At 44.1% G+C, this 15172-nt stretch overlaps 1 protein-coding gene across 1 annotated transcript in view; it reads right to left on the bottom strand.

The window, feature by feature from the left end:
• MED13L (mediator complex subunit 13L) overlaps positions 1 to 15172 on the bottom strand; it is a 163863-nt gene that overhangs the window by 25347 nt on the left and 123344 nt on the right. The window contains exons 8-15 of the mRNA XM_066562240.1: positions 13731 to 13893; positions 12796 to 12900; positions 9765 to 10493; positions 8892 to 9114; positions 8351 to 8456; positions 7781 to 7905; positions 6524 to 6623; positions 3013 to 3233 (exon numbers count right to left, since the gene is read on the bottom strand). Of these exons, the coding sequence (XP_066418337.1) occupies positions 3013 to 3233; positions 6524 to 6623; positions 7781 to 7905; positions 8351 to 8456; positions 8892 to 9114; positions 9765 to 10493; positions 12796 to 12900; positions 13731 to 13893 (1772 nt within the window). The remainder of the gene's footprint in view (positions 1 to 3012; positions 3234 to 6523; positions 6624 to 7780; positions 7906 to 8350; positions 8457 to 8891; positions 9115 to 9764; positions 10494 to 12795; positions 12901 to 13730; positions 13894 to 15172) is intronic.

Here is a 15172-nt window from a genome sequence, read left to right on the forward strand (position 1 = left end):
TTTAAAATTAAAATCTATTGTACTGTTTGAACCCTCTACAATTACCTTTTTACCCCCAAATGAACTATATTTATTGCTTCTACAAGGCATTCAAGAGTAGTTCCTTCAAGGAAACTCAGCTGAGGCTCCCTGTTATCCTGAGATGCTGCACAGCTTTATGGCAGAAGGTTTCACAATTGCATCAGGCTCATTTCAGACAAGCTGTGCCTGAAACATGAATAGTGCACTATGAAAATTTCACACTACCTAACTTTTAGCACCTCATTTAGGCACTTAAAAGGTTGATCTTTGCAAGACTTCTGTACTGAAAGTGAGGAGAGGCTGTCACAGTGTGAGGAACCCTGAGGTGCCTTGAGGCAGTCTCTAAATAACCCCCACTGTGGGGGTTCACATCACTTTGGCAATAACAGTGCACACTTTGCCAATCATTACATGGAGTATTAAATCCAAATATCTAAACAATCCAGAAAACACAGTATTAGCTATCAATGAAGTTCAGCCCAGCTGGGCTTGCAGTGACTGTCACATTTGCTTGCAGAGAGTGATGACAAGAACTTCAGCCAGAGTTTCTAGAGCTATTCCAGCTCTTTCAGGAGAACAGAATTAGTCCTCTTGAGGCACTACTGCAAAGTAAAAATCAGCATGAAAACAGTAACAGCAGTCTCAGTATTTAACATCTCATTAGAGCTTTGCATTTTTTTCCCTTGCACCTTGTCAAGCATTGAGGGATGAGGAATGTGTGGATTTCTATCTCCAGCTGCTGAATGCTCAGCACAAGGAATCTACTTCCATGTTCTCAGGATGATCAGCAATGGGTTTAGTGCTTGTTTCCCCCACTGGTGTGTATGAGCAGGTGTGACACACACAGAAGCAAGTCAATTGTGCTGTTGGAAATGTTCTCAGGCAGAATAGAAGTATTTTAATACTCCTGTAATGGCTGTGAGGGAGATTAAAATATCTTTGGTATCAGTGACGCCCTGAAATCTGCTCCCACTCCAAAACCTTCAGCTCAACGAATTCCAAGACAGACTTTTCTTTTTCCCAGGCCCAAGTTATCCTATTCTTGAAAAAAACCAATTTACTGCACAAGCAGAAGAGAAAAACCAGCAAGGTCTGTGGCAAGGCAAAGTCTTACAAACCTTATAAAAAACCTTATTTCAAACCCCTGGAGTGGCTTAACAACTTGTGGATGCACCAGCTCAAGATGGGCAATGGAGACTGTCCTGGAGCACACACTGAGAAGGTGCCTCTTCCCAGGGTGCCTCCAAGTGAGAGCTCAGGGAGGGAGGGAGGAAGGAAGGAAGGAGAGATCTGGCAGTATCAAAGCAGACTTGTGCCATGTCCTGATGTCCAGCTGGCTTCTGCCATCAGGAGGGACACTGGGAATTCCCTCCCACATCTGCAAAGCCCCTTTCTCCACAGAAGTGCTGGGACAAGCTCCCCACAGCTCAGCCCTTGGCAGGGGAATGAGCTGGGAATTCTGGGGTCTGACTGGACACCCTGGACTGGCACCAAAACATGGGAGCACAAGCCTGGAATTCTGTCCCACACACTGTCCTGCTCTCTGGCAGGGACAGGGACTCCCTTCTCTCCCAGGGACTAAACTGAAAGCTCCTGTGGAAGAAGTCACCCTGTGGGACTTGCCACAGCCTCCCTTGCAGTCTGCCTGAGGGATGCTATTCCTGCTGGCAGAAAATGTCCTGGCTGACAGCTGAGCACATCATTTACACTGAACAAAGGCATCCATCAGTATCCTCACACCAACACACAGCCACTTCTTGTCCATGCAGCTGCAAGTGTGTCCCTGGCTCAGCAATGCAGACCCCTAAAAATCAGCCCTCAATCAATTCCAACATGGGCACAAAGGAGAGGGAAGGAGGTGGTGCTGATAGAGACAGCTGCTGAAATAGAAGGAACAGGCTGTGGCACAGGAGGGACAGAGTGGGTCTGAAGGAGAAGAATTAGGCTATACAATCAAAGGCTGGGGACTACCAGGAAGCCAGAGTTAGAGTGGGCATCTCCCTTTTTATTCCCTGTGTACAGAGCAGCTTGCTGCAGAACAACATGCTGTGCATTTCCACACAAAAAGTGCATTTTTATTAAAAAAAAAAACCCTTAGGCTGTATGCATGGAAATATGGCAACTGTACCTTCTGACAAAGGTGACAAAAGGCAGCCCCAGAAGTTCAGTAATGCAGGACACACAGGCAGAATGATTTGTGCCCTGCTCTTACCCTGTGATGGAACAATGACACAACCAATGTATATCAGTGCTGATGCTGGGTCCCTCCATGGGATGCTATGGAGAAATGGCCACACTGGGATGTCACAGGAACCCAGAGTCCCCAGCTACAAACAGCTCTTTACTGAGACACTACAGGACTCGAGAGAGGAGGAACTAGGTGACATTACCTGACCTGTGTTATACAGAAAGTCAGATAAGAATGGTCCCATCTGGCCTTAAAACTTGTGAAGTAACATCAGCTGAAGAAGAAACAGAGCAAGTTCAACCCCTGGGCTTTCTCATAGAGTTTCAACCCTAACCAAAAAAGGAACATTTCAGAGAGATAAAGGCAGCCTTTCTACATGCACCACTTTATCCCACTGTGTGCCAACGTGGCAGCAGGGAGGGGGGCACAGCAAAGGTGCCATAGAGAAATTATCTAAAGAAATACATCATTTAACAGCTACTTAGCCACAAGTGTGGTGTTTTTCCACACATGGACATTCTTTCTGTTAGGCATAGGGCTCATTTCACATACAATACTGTTTCCTGAGAACACCCAGAACCAGTACAAACATAATATTACAAAATGTCTACAGTTAAAATCAGGGAAACAATTAAAAAGCTCTTCTACTAGAAAAGAATATTTTTCCAGCTCCAGGCTGACAGGTTCTTTACACAGGTCCAGCTCACATTTTTAGTTGCTACACACACTACATGGGACTTGTTTATAAAACTCAAAGTGTGCATAGAGGACTTTGTAAAAATCCCGCATTGCTGGCATGTTACCTTAATTTCTTCAGGTTTAGGGCTACCTAATCCATCCTCCACCTCCATTTTAAACTCAGCCAGCTGTGTTGGAACCATGTTGACCATAGGACTCTCCATCATTCCCAAGGCAGTCACGGTCTCTGAACTTATTCCATCTTTGTAACTCATCACTGGGGAGAAGGCAGGGTGCTGTTCTAAAGAGGGTGGTGTTGGGAACATCCTTTGGAGATCTGCAACAGCTGAAGAGGATGAAATAACACAGTTAATCATTCAAATATACATGCTCAAGGAAATTCAATAAAACAGAAGAGACCAATTCAATGCTAGCTCTTATTTCATCAGTTAAAAACTAGCAAAGCTTCTCCAGATTTACTGGGGTTCTGACAGCAGTGTAGGTGTAGGCCAAAAGTTAACTCCTAGGGATAAATTCCCCAAATTCCTGGGGATACTCTGCAAAGTTATTGTTCAGCAGAAACAACAACTTGGTAGATGGACAAACAAATGCAGAGTTTACCAGCAACTAATAAATCCTTCATAACTGGAGAGCTGAATTGGCATTAACACCAAGCTCACACCACTGACTGTTTCTAAGAAGCCACAGAGGAATTTTCTCCCTTTGCCAGAGCTGACCTAGCCCTAAACCAGGAGGCCTTTGGAATTCATGTGTCCTGAGCTGGATTTCTCCACTTGGTCATTGTAGCCTTGTCTGGTCCATGGCAACACAAATCCTGCCACAAACACAGGCAGTTCTGCCCAGGAGCAGACTTCCAGGCATCCCAAAGTTCCAGTGCCAGAGAAGCCACAAAATTATCATTTTCCATCACAAGATATTAAGCCAGGAAGATCCCTAAATGACTTCTCAGGAAATGAACACAATGGAATCATCCACTGTCTATTTTTCTTCTTTAAGCAGAACTAACCCCAACAGAGATGCTCTATACAGTGTAATGCAATCAAACACAAAGTATTGCATGCTCTCCTTCCAACTACAGCTTCCACATTTATTTTGTGTCACATTCAGCATAAATGCTTTCTTTTCCTGACTTAAATTAGGACAAATCCTCTCTGGACAAAACCATCAGTGGTTAACCACTCTAATTAGAGGAGGGTGAATTCCCACAAGTGTCTCCTCTTAGATACTTTTTTGGACAGATTTAATGCCCAATCCCATTTCCATACCCAAGCTGATGGGACACAAGGACACCCTTATACTCAGTAACATCTGCAGCCTAAAGATAATGGAAAATTCATAAATTAATACAGATGGATTTCTGACTGGCCAACACTCTGTTGTGGAAATCCCAACAGGTAAGAAGAAGTACTGTTCTCAAAAACAAACAGAAAAAGGCAGAAATAAGAGATGGGATTAGAATTATCTATGGACTATGAATACCTGCACTAACAGTACATTTGTGTAGGATGCTGCAGCCTCAGGATGTGTCTCCACTCTACCTTAACAGAGCCAGCCCTGCATGGGATGCTTTTGTGCTCAGAGATGACACAGTCAGACTACTGAACTCTTTAGACAAAGGGATACCACTCAAATAGGGGCAGTCCTCTCAAAATGCAGTTCTGTTGGTAATAGCTGTCCCAGCTGAACCCAGTCCTTCACAGTCTGGAGCAGCAGAGTAAACAATGGGCTATGAATTATTCCCATTCTGTCCATATTCTTTTTTCCCCACTCTTTCAGTATCTGAATTTAAAAGCCCTTAGTCTTGTCCAGATACAGGATAAATTAAAGCTGAAAAAAAGTTCAGCAGAATGGAAGAAACTCTTTTCCATGAACATTAGTATGGAATACAATGTTCAGGCTGGCAGCTGTTTCTCAGCAGAGAGAGGTGCTTTAGGCACTGGAAGGGGACAGGGAGGAAGGTGAAAATGAAGGGTGGCCAGTAGGAATTTATGATGCTGTACAAGGCACTTCAGCTCCCCACAGACACTGCTGTGCCTCCACAGCTGGTGGCAAGGCCACGGCTACAAGTGGAGTGTATCTGTTTAACTTCACACTACATCATTTTCTCACCTCCAGCTCACTCCACTTAGCAAAATTCTGCAGTGCAGATTCATAAAAAAGTTTAATTACAAAAAATCCCCCAACCCTACAGCAACAGGCAACTATCATCATTCATTTTCATGTGTGTCATGCTTGAAAAAGCTTTGCATATTTTAAAAAGCTATGGATCAACTAAACCTGTCAAAATCCAATCTCTGTATACTTCAGACTTCTACATTTGAGTAAATCAGCACAGCTTTTATGGGTCCATAAAACTCTGACTCATCTCCTTCAGACTGGTTTTTTTCTTCACCTCAATTTGTTCTCATTACCAGCTGAAGTTAATGAGAAGGTATTAAAGAATGATTTGCAGAGAGATTGGATTTCTGCTTATAGTGGCCACAGAAATCAAACCCTCTTTCCTTCTCACCACAAAGTAATTTGTAATTTGATTTGTTACTATTATACCAAAAATTCTCACCTTCCTCCTGTCCCACAAACACAGACACATTTCTCCTTCATCTCAAGAGAAATGCCACCTACACCAGTAGAATCAGAGACCTGTTCAGGTCAGAAAAACCCTCTGAGATCATCGACTCCAACCACTCCCAGCACTGCCAAGGCCCCACTGACCCATGTCCCCAGGTGCCACATCCACAGGGCTGGTAAATCCCTCCAGAGATGGGGACTGCAGCACTGCCCTGGGCAGCTGTGCCAGGGCTTTACAACCCTCTCAGTGAAGGAATTTTCCCAGTATCCAACCTGAGCCTCCCCTGGCACACTTGAGGCCGTTCCCTCTCCTCCTGTCCCTGTTCCCTGGGAGCAGAGCCCGACCCCCCCGGCTGCCCTCTCCTGTCGGGTGCAAGAAATGCAGCAAAGCCCTCAAACCTCGGAGTACAAGTTACCATTCCCAACAGCTGTTGGCAGTCCTTAGAAAGAAGCCCTGTTGTTTTAATGTAATTTCATACAATTTCAGAAGTTTCCTGCACTCCCATCACCTCCCTTGTCCATGTAAAGAGCCTGCAGAAGCATCACTACCACAACCACCTATAAAAGGTCTACACTATACCTCCAATTAGAACCCAGCATTTTGATTTTAATCATGCCTTTCCCAAATCCAGATTAAACCCTGAAGGTGATTTTAGTTTTAATTTGTCAAATGTTCAATGCAATTTTCTTCCAAGACAGGTTGAATCATCATGGCCATGGTTTTAAATTCTTCGATTTCGTTAAGTAGAAGGATTTATACTTAAAGAGGGATTTGGTAGTGGCTGAAGTGCCCAACAGTGAGCAGAGAAGAAAGGGGAAAGCTTCCAAAGGAAGATTTGTAACAAATCCCTCCCATAGTTCCAGACTAAGACAACAATGTCAACAGAAGAGTACCTCACATATCAGCAGGCTCATTAAAAATCCATGTCTGTATTACCACTGCCGTCATTAAAAGCTAGCACAGGAGCCCCCTGAGTGAGCCCGGAGCCCCTGCAGGGCTGTGCAGTGACCAGGGGCGGGGTGTGGGCTGAGGAGCTCGGTACTCACTGGGAGGATAGGGAACCGCGGTCCGGCCGTCCTTGCCCAGGGGCCGCTCCTCGGAGCCCGCTGCCGGCAGCTTGGAGGAGCGCAGGGCTGGGGACACGGCCTGCAACACCAAACGCTGCAGTCAGCACAGCCTGACACCTCTCGGTGGCACTGCACAGCAAACACAACGGCTGCTTTTCTACTCCCCCACCCGCTGCCCACAAGGAGTCTGGATTTTTTCCCCTTTCAACACTAAAAGCAACAAAAAAATTTGCCTGTCTATATATCCCCCCATAAATTGATGCATACATATAAGTATTCATTTTTATAGTTCTATACACATACAAATTATATTCAAAATTTTATCACAAGCCCTGGGCTTGAAATGCATGTGGCTGCTCTATTTATTTCCATGTTTGGATTACTTCAAGGTAGTAATGGGAATATGACACAGAGTAAGCCCAACACAGGCAAATGTTAAGGCAGGAAAAACATTAGGGCTGTCCAGGGCAACTTCAGAGAAGAAAGGGATTTTTTATTTTGACAGAACAGTCCTCTGGTAGATTTGCATATTAACTGTGGCATCTGAAGTGCAGTTTGTGTGGAACCACCATAAGGAAATTGGTGCACTTATAAAGTCCTGCCAAGAAAAGGCATAAGACTTTTAAACACTGTTATCTACTAACAGTCACTTTAAGACTACCTTCTGGATCATTATGGTTGTATTAGAATATGCTTAAAGATAGTGACTATCCAAATCTTTGCCTTCCCAGGCAATTTACTGCCCCTCATAACTGATAAAAATCTGCACTTCCCTCTGTATTTCCTAACATGCAGCAACTATTTCTCTTTGCACTGAAATGAAGTGCTTGGAGGAACATGAGGTAACATGACTCAGAGAATTACTGGAATCCTGTAAGGTTGAATTTATTTTTCTTTGGGCAGGTTCTCAGACAAGGTAAAAGAACCCATCACCAATTAATAAAACTTGGATCTTTTCCACCATAATTCTCAAACAAAAAATTCTGATGGAAGTCCAGGACACAGACTAGATATAATGGATTTATAAAGCAACTGCATGGCTCTCCCTATGGAAGCTCCTTACAGTCTGTCCATGCAGGATGGATCTCCTGAAGATCTCTCTGTTTGCCAGCAATCCTTCCTAGCTAAAATCCAAGTCTGCCTACCTGGAAACTCTCTCCTATCTCTTAGGGAGAATCATTCCCACTAGGAACCTGTTTCTTGGCCTACAGAACACTCATCCCCACAAGGACTCACCCCAAGCTCATCCTCGTCGGAGTTGTCGAAGATGTTGTCGAGGTCGTGCAGGGACGGGGCCAGGTCGGTGACCTGGGTGAGGCTGCCGGAGCCGGCCCTGCCGGCAGCGCCCTCCTGCCGCGGGTCTGCCAGCATGAATGGGAGCAGAGTGAGGGAAACTGAGTACGGGCAGGGAAACTGAGCACGGGCAGGGAAACTCAGCACGGGCAGGGAAACGGAGCACGGGCAGGGAAACACAGCACGGGCAGGGAAACACAGCACGGGCAGCAGCACAGCAGCACCTCTGCCCCACAGCACTGAGCCCTCTGCCCTGCTGGAGCCTTGCAGGCTGAGCAGCAACCACCCAGGGTCAGCCAAGAAACAAGGAAGGAGCTGCTGCTGCTCATTTAATATCTAAAATATATATCATTGTTTTCATAAAAAGGACAAGGAAAATCAAGTTTTTTCCAGCTTGGGACTGTCTGTAGCTCTGATGTTACAGACAAAAGTTCAGATGTGATTTTTCCCTCCAGATGTTATGGCATATAGGTATTTTTGCTTTGCAGATCGAATTAAAGAACTGTAACTCACCAGTTTTAGGAGCAGAACTGAAAATGGACATGGCATCTTTTCCATCAGGAACTGGTGTGGAATGACCCGTTGGGGGGATTTCCTTGGAACCAATCCCATCTTCTGACTAAACAAAAAATCAAAGAGATTTCATGACTATGAATTTAAGCTATGTAAGAATAAATGTTTTTCTATGTCCAGCCAGAGTCAGGGGTCTGAGTTGAATATAAGATTTACAAAGGATTCCATGGACATCAATTGAACTCTGACAGCCAGTCCAGGTAATTAACCACCTCAAATTCTCCAGGAAAAACATCTTTTAGAATGTTTACTTGCACAGCCAAACACCAAAACAGCTCCATAGAGGATAAGATACATAAGGAGCATCATGCACATGATAATATAAAGTAATAGTTTTTTAAAAAATTAAATATAAATATATACATGTCTGATTTTGTTTTATGGAACAGACTTGTGTCTTCCAGAGAGCTGTAGAGCAAACACTGTGCACAGGATAAATCCCACAAGATCATTAATGCCAAAGACTGGATTTGCATCTTACCTTGTTCTTTTTCAAAGGATCTTTCTCAGCCCCAAGTTTGCATTTTTTATTGACAGTGAAACTGTACTTGATGTCTCCATCTTCAAAGGTGTAAGGATCACTGGTGTCCCCCCAGCCTTCTCCAGGGGGTTGTAGTAGAGGCAAGGGGTCAAGATAGTTCAGGGTCTGCACTGGTTTCTGCTCTTCCAAAATTTTAAACCGTTTATTAGGTTGTGCTAAGAGCCTGAAGTGAAAATAAACAAGCAAGGCCAACATGAAAAAAAAACAGCATGATTTGCAGCTGTCACAAACACAGCTCACTCCATCCCCCTTGATCAAGTAGAAATGTTTTTTTCCTCAAATAAAGGATGTATTGGATATATTTAAACATTAAATACCTTACTGTATTAAGACCTACTTTGGAACAATGAAAGAATCAATTTTGTCACTGTATAAATGAAAACACTTTGAAGTCCAGCCTTCCTGTGTTTTTCAGGCTGAAACCCTTTCCAGCCTAGCAAGCTCCATTGTAATTATCAAACCCAATAGTCTTTTAACTCAATAACTCTTCCTCAATTAATTTTTCCTATACATTTTCATTAACTACTCTCTCTGGTGCATTTTTTAAAATGCATTATCAGAATGCTACAGTAATTTTTAGGCTAGCATAAAATACAAAAATAGGTTACAAAGTGATCAGTTTTGTAGTGTCCAGCAGAAAGCCAGAAATGGAAAAGGCAAGCATCCTGCACTAGAGTGTTTCTATTTAACTATTTGGTGCTCTCTGCAGCACCTGTGATGGTGAAGCCTTAGCCTTTCTCAGTTGAAAAGCAGAAATCAGAGTTTGGTGATGAATAGAGCTGCCCAGCTCCCCTGCTCAGAGTGCTCTCTCACCTTTTCAGTGCAGTGCTGTCGGGGTTGATCTCCATCCTGCCATCATACCTCTCACACGGCAGCTCCGGCGGCCGGAACTCGGGGTCGTCACTCGAAGGGACACTATAGGTCCTCCACACGTCCACGGCCTCGTTGCTCTGAGTTATGCCACAGTACAAGGCTGTCTCACTGACCTCTGCCATCAGAGGTAACCTCTGTCCCACCAGGACTGTCCTGTCATCTAAGCTGGGCAGCGGCTGCAGCTCCAGCCCGCTGCCGTAGAGTGCTGGGTTCACAGGAACGGAAGGGGGGTCCAGGTTCTCTGCCTCCTGACCTCTGGGCTGGGGGCTCAGGGTGGGAGGCAGAGGGGAAGTGGGGGAATGGGGTGAATCCATAGGATTCATATTAATTTGCTTGCTTGCATTTCTAGCAGGTAGCGGGAGCGGCTTCTCATATTTCCTGGAACTGGGGACTTCCAAGGCGGCCTCCATCCCGGCCAGGCCCAGCTTCTGCCCGGCCGCCTCCTGCTCCATGCAGAGCTCTTCAGTCACCGAGGGCCGATGGTGGAAAGGCATCAGGGGCCTTTTCTGCAGTTTCTCTCCCTTGTCCTGCCGCTCGGTGGTTTTGTGCTTTGAGGAGGCAGGAGGGGGCAGTGCCGAGGCCGCCGCCGTCCCCACGGGGAAGCCGGGCTGGGGCAGCGTGGGCGGCCGGCCCGAGGCACCGGCGCAGCGCTGCTTGAACACCTTGTGCCTGCAGGAGGAGGAGGAGGAGAAAGCACTCACTGCATGCTCCGGGCAGTTACCCACCTCAGGGGAAAGGCAAACGCAAAGAACAGCCCTGAGAACCCTCCCGTCTGCTCCTGATATTTTAACAGCCTTTTAATTTCTGCCTGATGGAGAAAGTTTGAATAAATATTTTTAAATATTCAAAACAAAATAATGCAGTAACATACAATCTTATTACTGGCTTCATGTGGCATTTTTGACTTTGTATCCAGTATCTTTGAGACTGAGAAGCACAGGATTGAATTTCAGTGTTTCAGGTCCTGCTAACAAGTATTTTCATCATACTCATGATGATTCCCAACGATGTGACAACAGGGATATAACTCTGCCCATACTTTTACTGGTCTTTTTTGTTGTTCAGGTTTTTTTGTTTAGCTGTTTATTTGATTTTATTAAGCTAAACAGAAATTGAAAGATGTGTTTGTGCTTAACATTGAAACCTGTTTAAAAATAAACACCATTTCAGAATGAATCACTCCATTCCTATTTTATGAACAAGAACAGGACAACAAAAACCCATTTCAAAACATGTAATGTGCTTTTTACTTAAAAAGATAACCTACATGATCACAAGTGAAGTGGGCTACATTGGAGACACCCAACCCTGTATATGGGTTCAGACACAACATTTTGTGCTTGCTGTCCCTGTTCCCTGGAAGCATCCAGGCTGTGTGGGGTTATCCCAGCTTTCTGCAGGGCTTTGCTGTTCCCAGGACACGCTGCAGATTCCCTGCAGCAGCAGATGGTCTGTGCCTGCAATCACCCTAACGTGCAGCTAATGCCCTGGTAACTGGAGATTTGCCTTAAGCATGTTCTTGTAACATTTCATTGCCTTAATTCTCCATCATTCACCGTATTTTAACTGACTGCAGAGAATTATTTCAGACATTCTGCTCCTCATACACCAAGCTGGGTCTGCAGGAGACTGAATTTGATGCTGAGTACCAGACAGCCCTTTGAGACTCCAGATCTAAGATCACATCCTGTCATTTATCCAGTACATGGAATGGGCACAGAAATGACTAAAACAATTTCTATATGCCAGTAGCTGCTCAGGTTCTGCAGCTACACACAAAGTACTTATTGCTGTTTGAAACCAGGTACTGCCTTCATTTTAAGGATAATGTTTCCATTTCCCAGTTGCTGTGTTTACCAACCCCAGCATGATGCAGTTATCACTGGAGGAATGAACAGACAGAGTGAAATTCCAAGTGCAGCTGAACTTATCCACAGAACCAGGCTCCCACTGTCCACTGTTGATCCCCTTGTTTTCCAGGCAAAGCTGGACCTCAGTTTTCCACAGGAAACACTTGGCATTCTGACAAAACATTAATCTGTTCCAAATTCTTGAGTATATAAATGCAAACAATGTGTATAATCAGGGGGGAAGAGCTGCAGAAAGAATCCTCTTACTTGGGATAGAGCAGGGAGTCTCCAGGTTGAACATTCCACCCTTGTAGGATGCACAGCCCCTTCATCCCTTCCTCTGACTACACAAAGAAGAACTGCATCCTTAAGGAATAACTTCTTTTGGTCAAGGTGCTTTTATCACCTATCTTACAAGTAGATGGTGACCTTGGGATTTCAGTAAAAGTGTTTCACAGGACTATTTCACTGCAAATTGGGGCCTTTTCTAGCCCTGTAAGAGCTCTCTGATAGTTTTAAGAATGGTTAAACATATTGGTGATGATGGTTTGCCTTTCCTGAGTGAGGAGTTCTGGACTTTTAACCACCCAAAGATGACAGATAACTTTAATAACCTCCTAAAGTGTTTGTGTGAGTGAACTGCGAATTCTTTCTGATCCAGTGACAGAGGGTGACCAGGCTGCAAAGGTTTCATATTCTCTTCTGTGGGTTTGGTGCCATGGCAGATTAACCAGAGGCACATGAAGTGATTTGCAGTATGTTTTTCCTCTTCCTCCAAATACCAGGATGATCACAAACTTAGGAAGATCCTGCTCTCTTCACCACAAGCCTTAACAACTTAACCAAAGGTTACAGCTCTGAAAAGCTGCAGAATGAGTTCCTTATGAATGGGAACTGTTGGAGTGATCCTGGCCCCAGTACCATCATTTTTCCACTGGGATCCTGAAAGTGACAGTGGGCTGAGATGCAGATTCATCCCCCAAATGTGATCACAGGTTTGATATTACAATTTCCTCTTGTCTCAGCTAAAGCTGAGGTAACTCCCTTCTGTAAGTGTACTTCTATCTGAATTAAGCAGGGCTCTCACAATATGACAAATGTTTATTCTCTTCAAAGCTCACCTGGAACAAGAACAACTGACTCTTTGGACTGGATCCACAAAATCCCATGAAACACTATTGTTAGGAACTTCCTCCTCCAAATTTGCAGCTGTAATTTGACTCCTCCTGAAGAAGAGAAAATTATTTTAGTAATCACCACCTTTTGAGGAACAAAATTTTTAAAATGTACGTAATTCATAAATGTTCCCCTCAGATAAATTATTTCCTTCTACCTGACCTTCGAAATTGACAGCAGATCCCTGCACTACTGCTTAAATTTACAGTTTGATTTATGTAGGAGGAAGGTCTCAGCTCTCTGTCAGATAACTCTGTCTGGAGTCCGAGCACAAGAAACAAGGGGAAAGCCATTTAAACTGTTTCTGGAAATTAGTCTGACATACCAAATGAGGAAATTGCATGGATATAGGAAAAAATAAATATTTCAGGGCTCACCATGCCCTGATACACTTTAAATCTCCAGTACTAAAGGTCTATGATACTAACATCTATTTATACACTCTTGTCAATTGAAATTTTAGTCTAACTCATGTAAGGTTTCACATATACTCCCCTTAGAGCCCTAAATATCAAATATATACAATGTGTCCTGCAGCCACCCAGCTTTCAGTGTAGTAACTACAACAGGAGATGGAAGCTGCCATCTCTAAATCTGAGAGCACTTGGCTGAAGGCACAACCTATGGATGTGTGACCTCAAGGACTGTCACAATTAGGGTACACAACTGCAAATTCAATGGGAAGCGTCAGGAGTTCTCAGCTGAACAGAGGGATAAATTTTCTTTAATAATACATTTTCTTTGATAATGGTGTTTGGCATCATTAGCTCTGATTGGTGGCAAAGGAACCCTGTAAAGAATAACAATAAGGCAAACTATGACAATTTTAGCTGTATATTATGTGTTATAAATAAGCAAAGCATGAGGACTGCTGCCATACTTGGACTGTGCCCTGTTGAGGATGCACTCCTTCCACACACGGTGAACAATACGGTTGTGAAATTTGGGAGTAATCTTGCTTGTTTTCTTTGGACTGTGGACACTGACTGTCCCCTCCTGCACAGCTGGATGGCTGATGCTGCTCTGAGAGCAGCCACTTTCTCCTGCAAGAGAAATAAAGCATTAATGTCAGAACTGTTCTTCATATTGTCACTTGTTATTTTTTCCTGGAAGTCTCTTAGCAGGCTGCTGACTACACCAATGTTCACATTCACTGGGAATGCTCAGAGCATCCATACAAACATATTTAAAGCAACACGTCCTTTGAGGTAACAAAGATGGCACTGGGTTGTACCACAGGCATGGGCAATAGAGTTGTGCAAGTACTGCACCCCATGTGATGTGATACACTCTGTATATTCTGCATCTCTGTGTATCTAGAAAAAATACACTCCCTAATAAATGGAGGTACTTTAGATAGCCCCTACAGCTCTGGACTGCATCACCAAGAAATAGTGAAGATAGAGCTTTTTCATTATTATCCTGTATGTTAAACTTGAATTTATATAGTCTTTGGTGAGTTGCTTTAAAGATGAAATTTATTGTAATATGGATGGTCCTAAAAGCATCTATTAAGAAAACTAATAATTTATGTAGACTATTTCAAAGCAATATCAGTTCTTTATACTTGATATTAAACCTCACTGAAGAAATGAATGGATCACTGATGCTTTCCTACAGACACAGGCTAGGAGAGCTGAGGGTGTTCAGTCTGGGGAAGAGAAGGCTCCAGGGATAGCTCAGAGCCCACTCTGGGTTGGACAGGGACTTGGGACAAGGAACAAAGGGACAGGACACAGGGAATGGCTTCCCACTGCCAGAGGGCAGGGAAAGATTGGTAAGGAATTGTTCCCTGGGAGGGTGGGCAGGCCCTGGCACAGAGAAGCTGTGGCTGCCTCTGCATCCCTGGCAGTGTCCAAGGCCACGCTGGACAGGACATGGAGCAACCTGGAATAGTGGAAGATGTCCCTGCCCATGGCAGGGGGGATTGAGGCTGATGTCCTTTCCAACTCAAACCACGCTGGGATTCTGTGCCATTTCTTTACAATATGCTTGAACTGAAATATTAAAATCAAAACTGGCTTTGGTGAGATTTTCCAGTTGAGATCTACATTACTACAGAAATTTCCAACAGCTTATCACCAGTAGATACACCATTAACACAGCATATGATATTCTCAGTATGTATTTTCTGTGTGGTTATCAAAGAGATAACAAATGAAGATATTACTTCAACATGTTTGAGAGCCTGAAAACTCTCTCCACTCCATTCCTTCCTGTGATGCAGCAGCTTTTACCAGCTATTGTACAAGCAGATGCTTCTTTTCCTGCCCTGCAATGTGTTTCTGCTTAGCTGAACTGAACTCCAGCACATCCATCTTG

This window comes from Molothrus aeneus, chromosome 18 (assembly GCF_037042795.1).
Source record: "Molothrus aeneus isolate 106 chromosome 18, BPBGC_Maene_1.0, whole genome shotgun sequence".
NCBI classification, from domain to species: Eukaryota; Metazoa; Chordata; class Aves; order Passeriformes; family Icteridae; genus Molothrus; species Molothrus aeneus.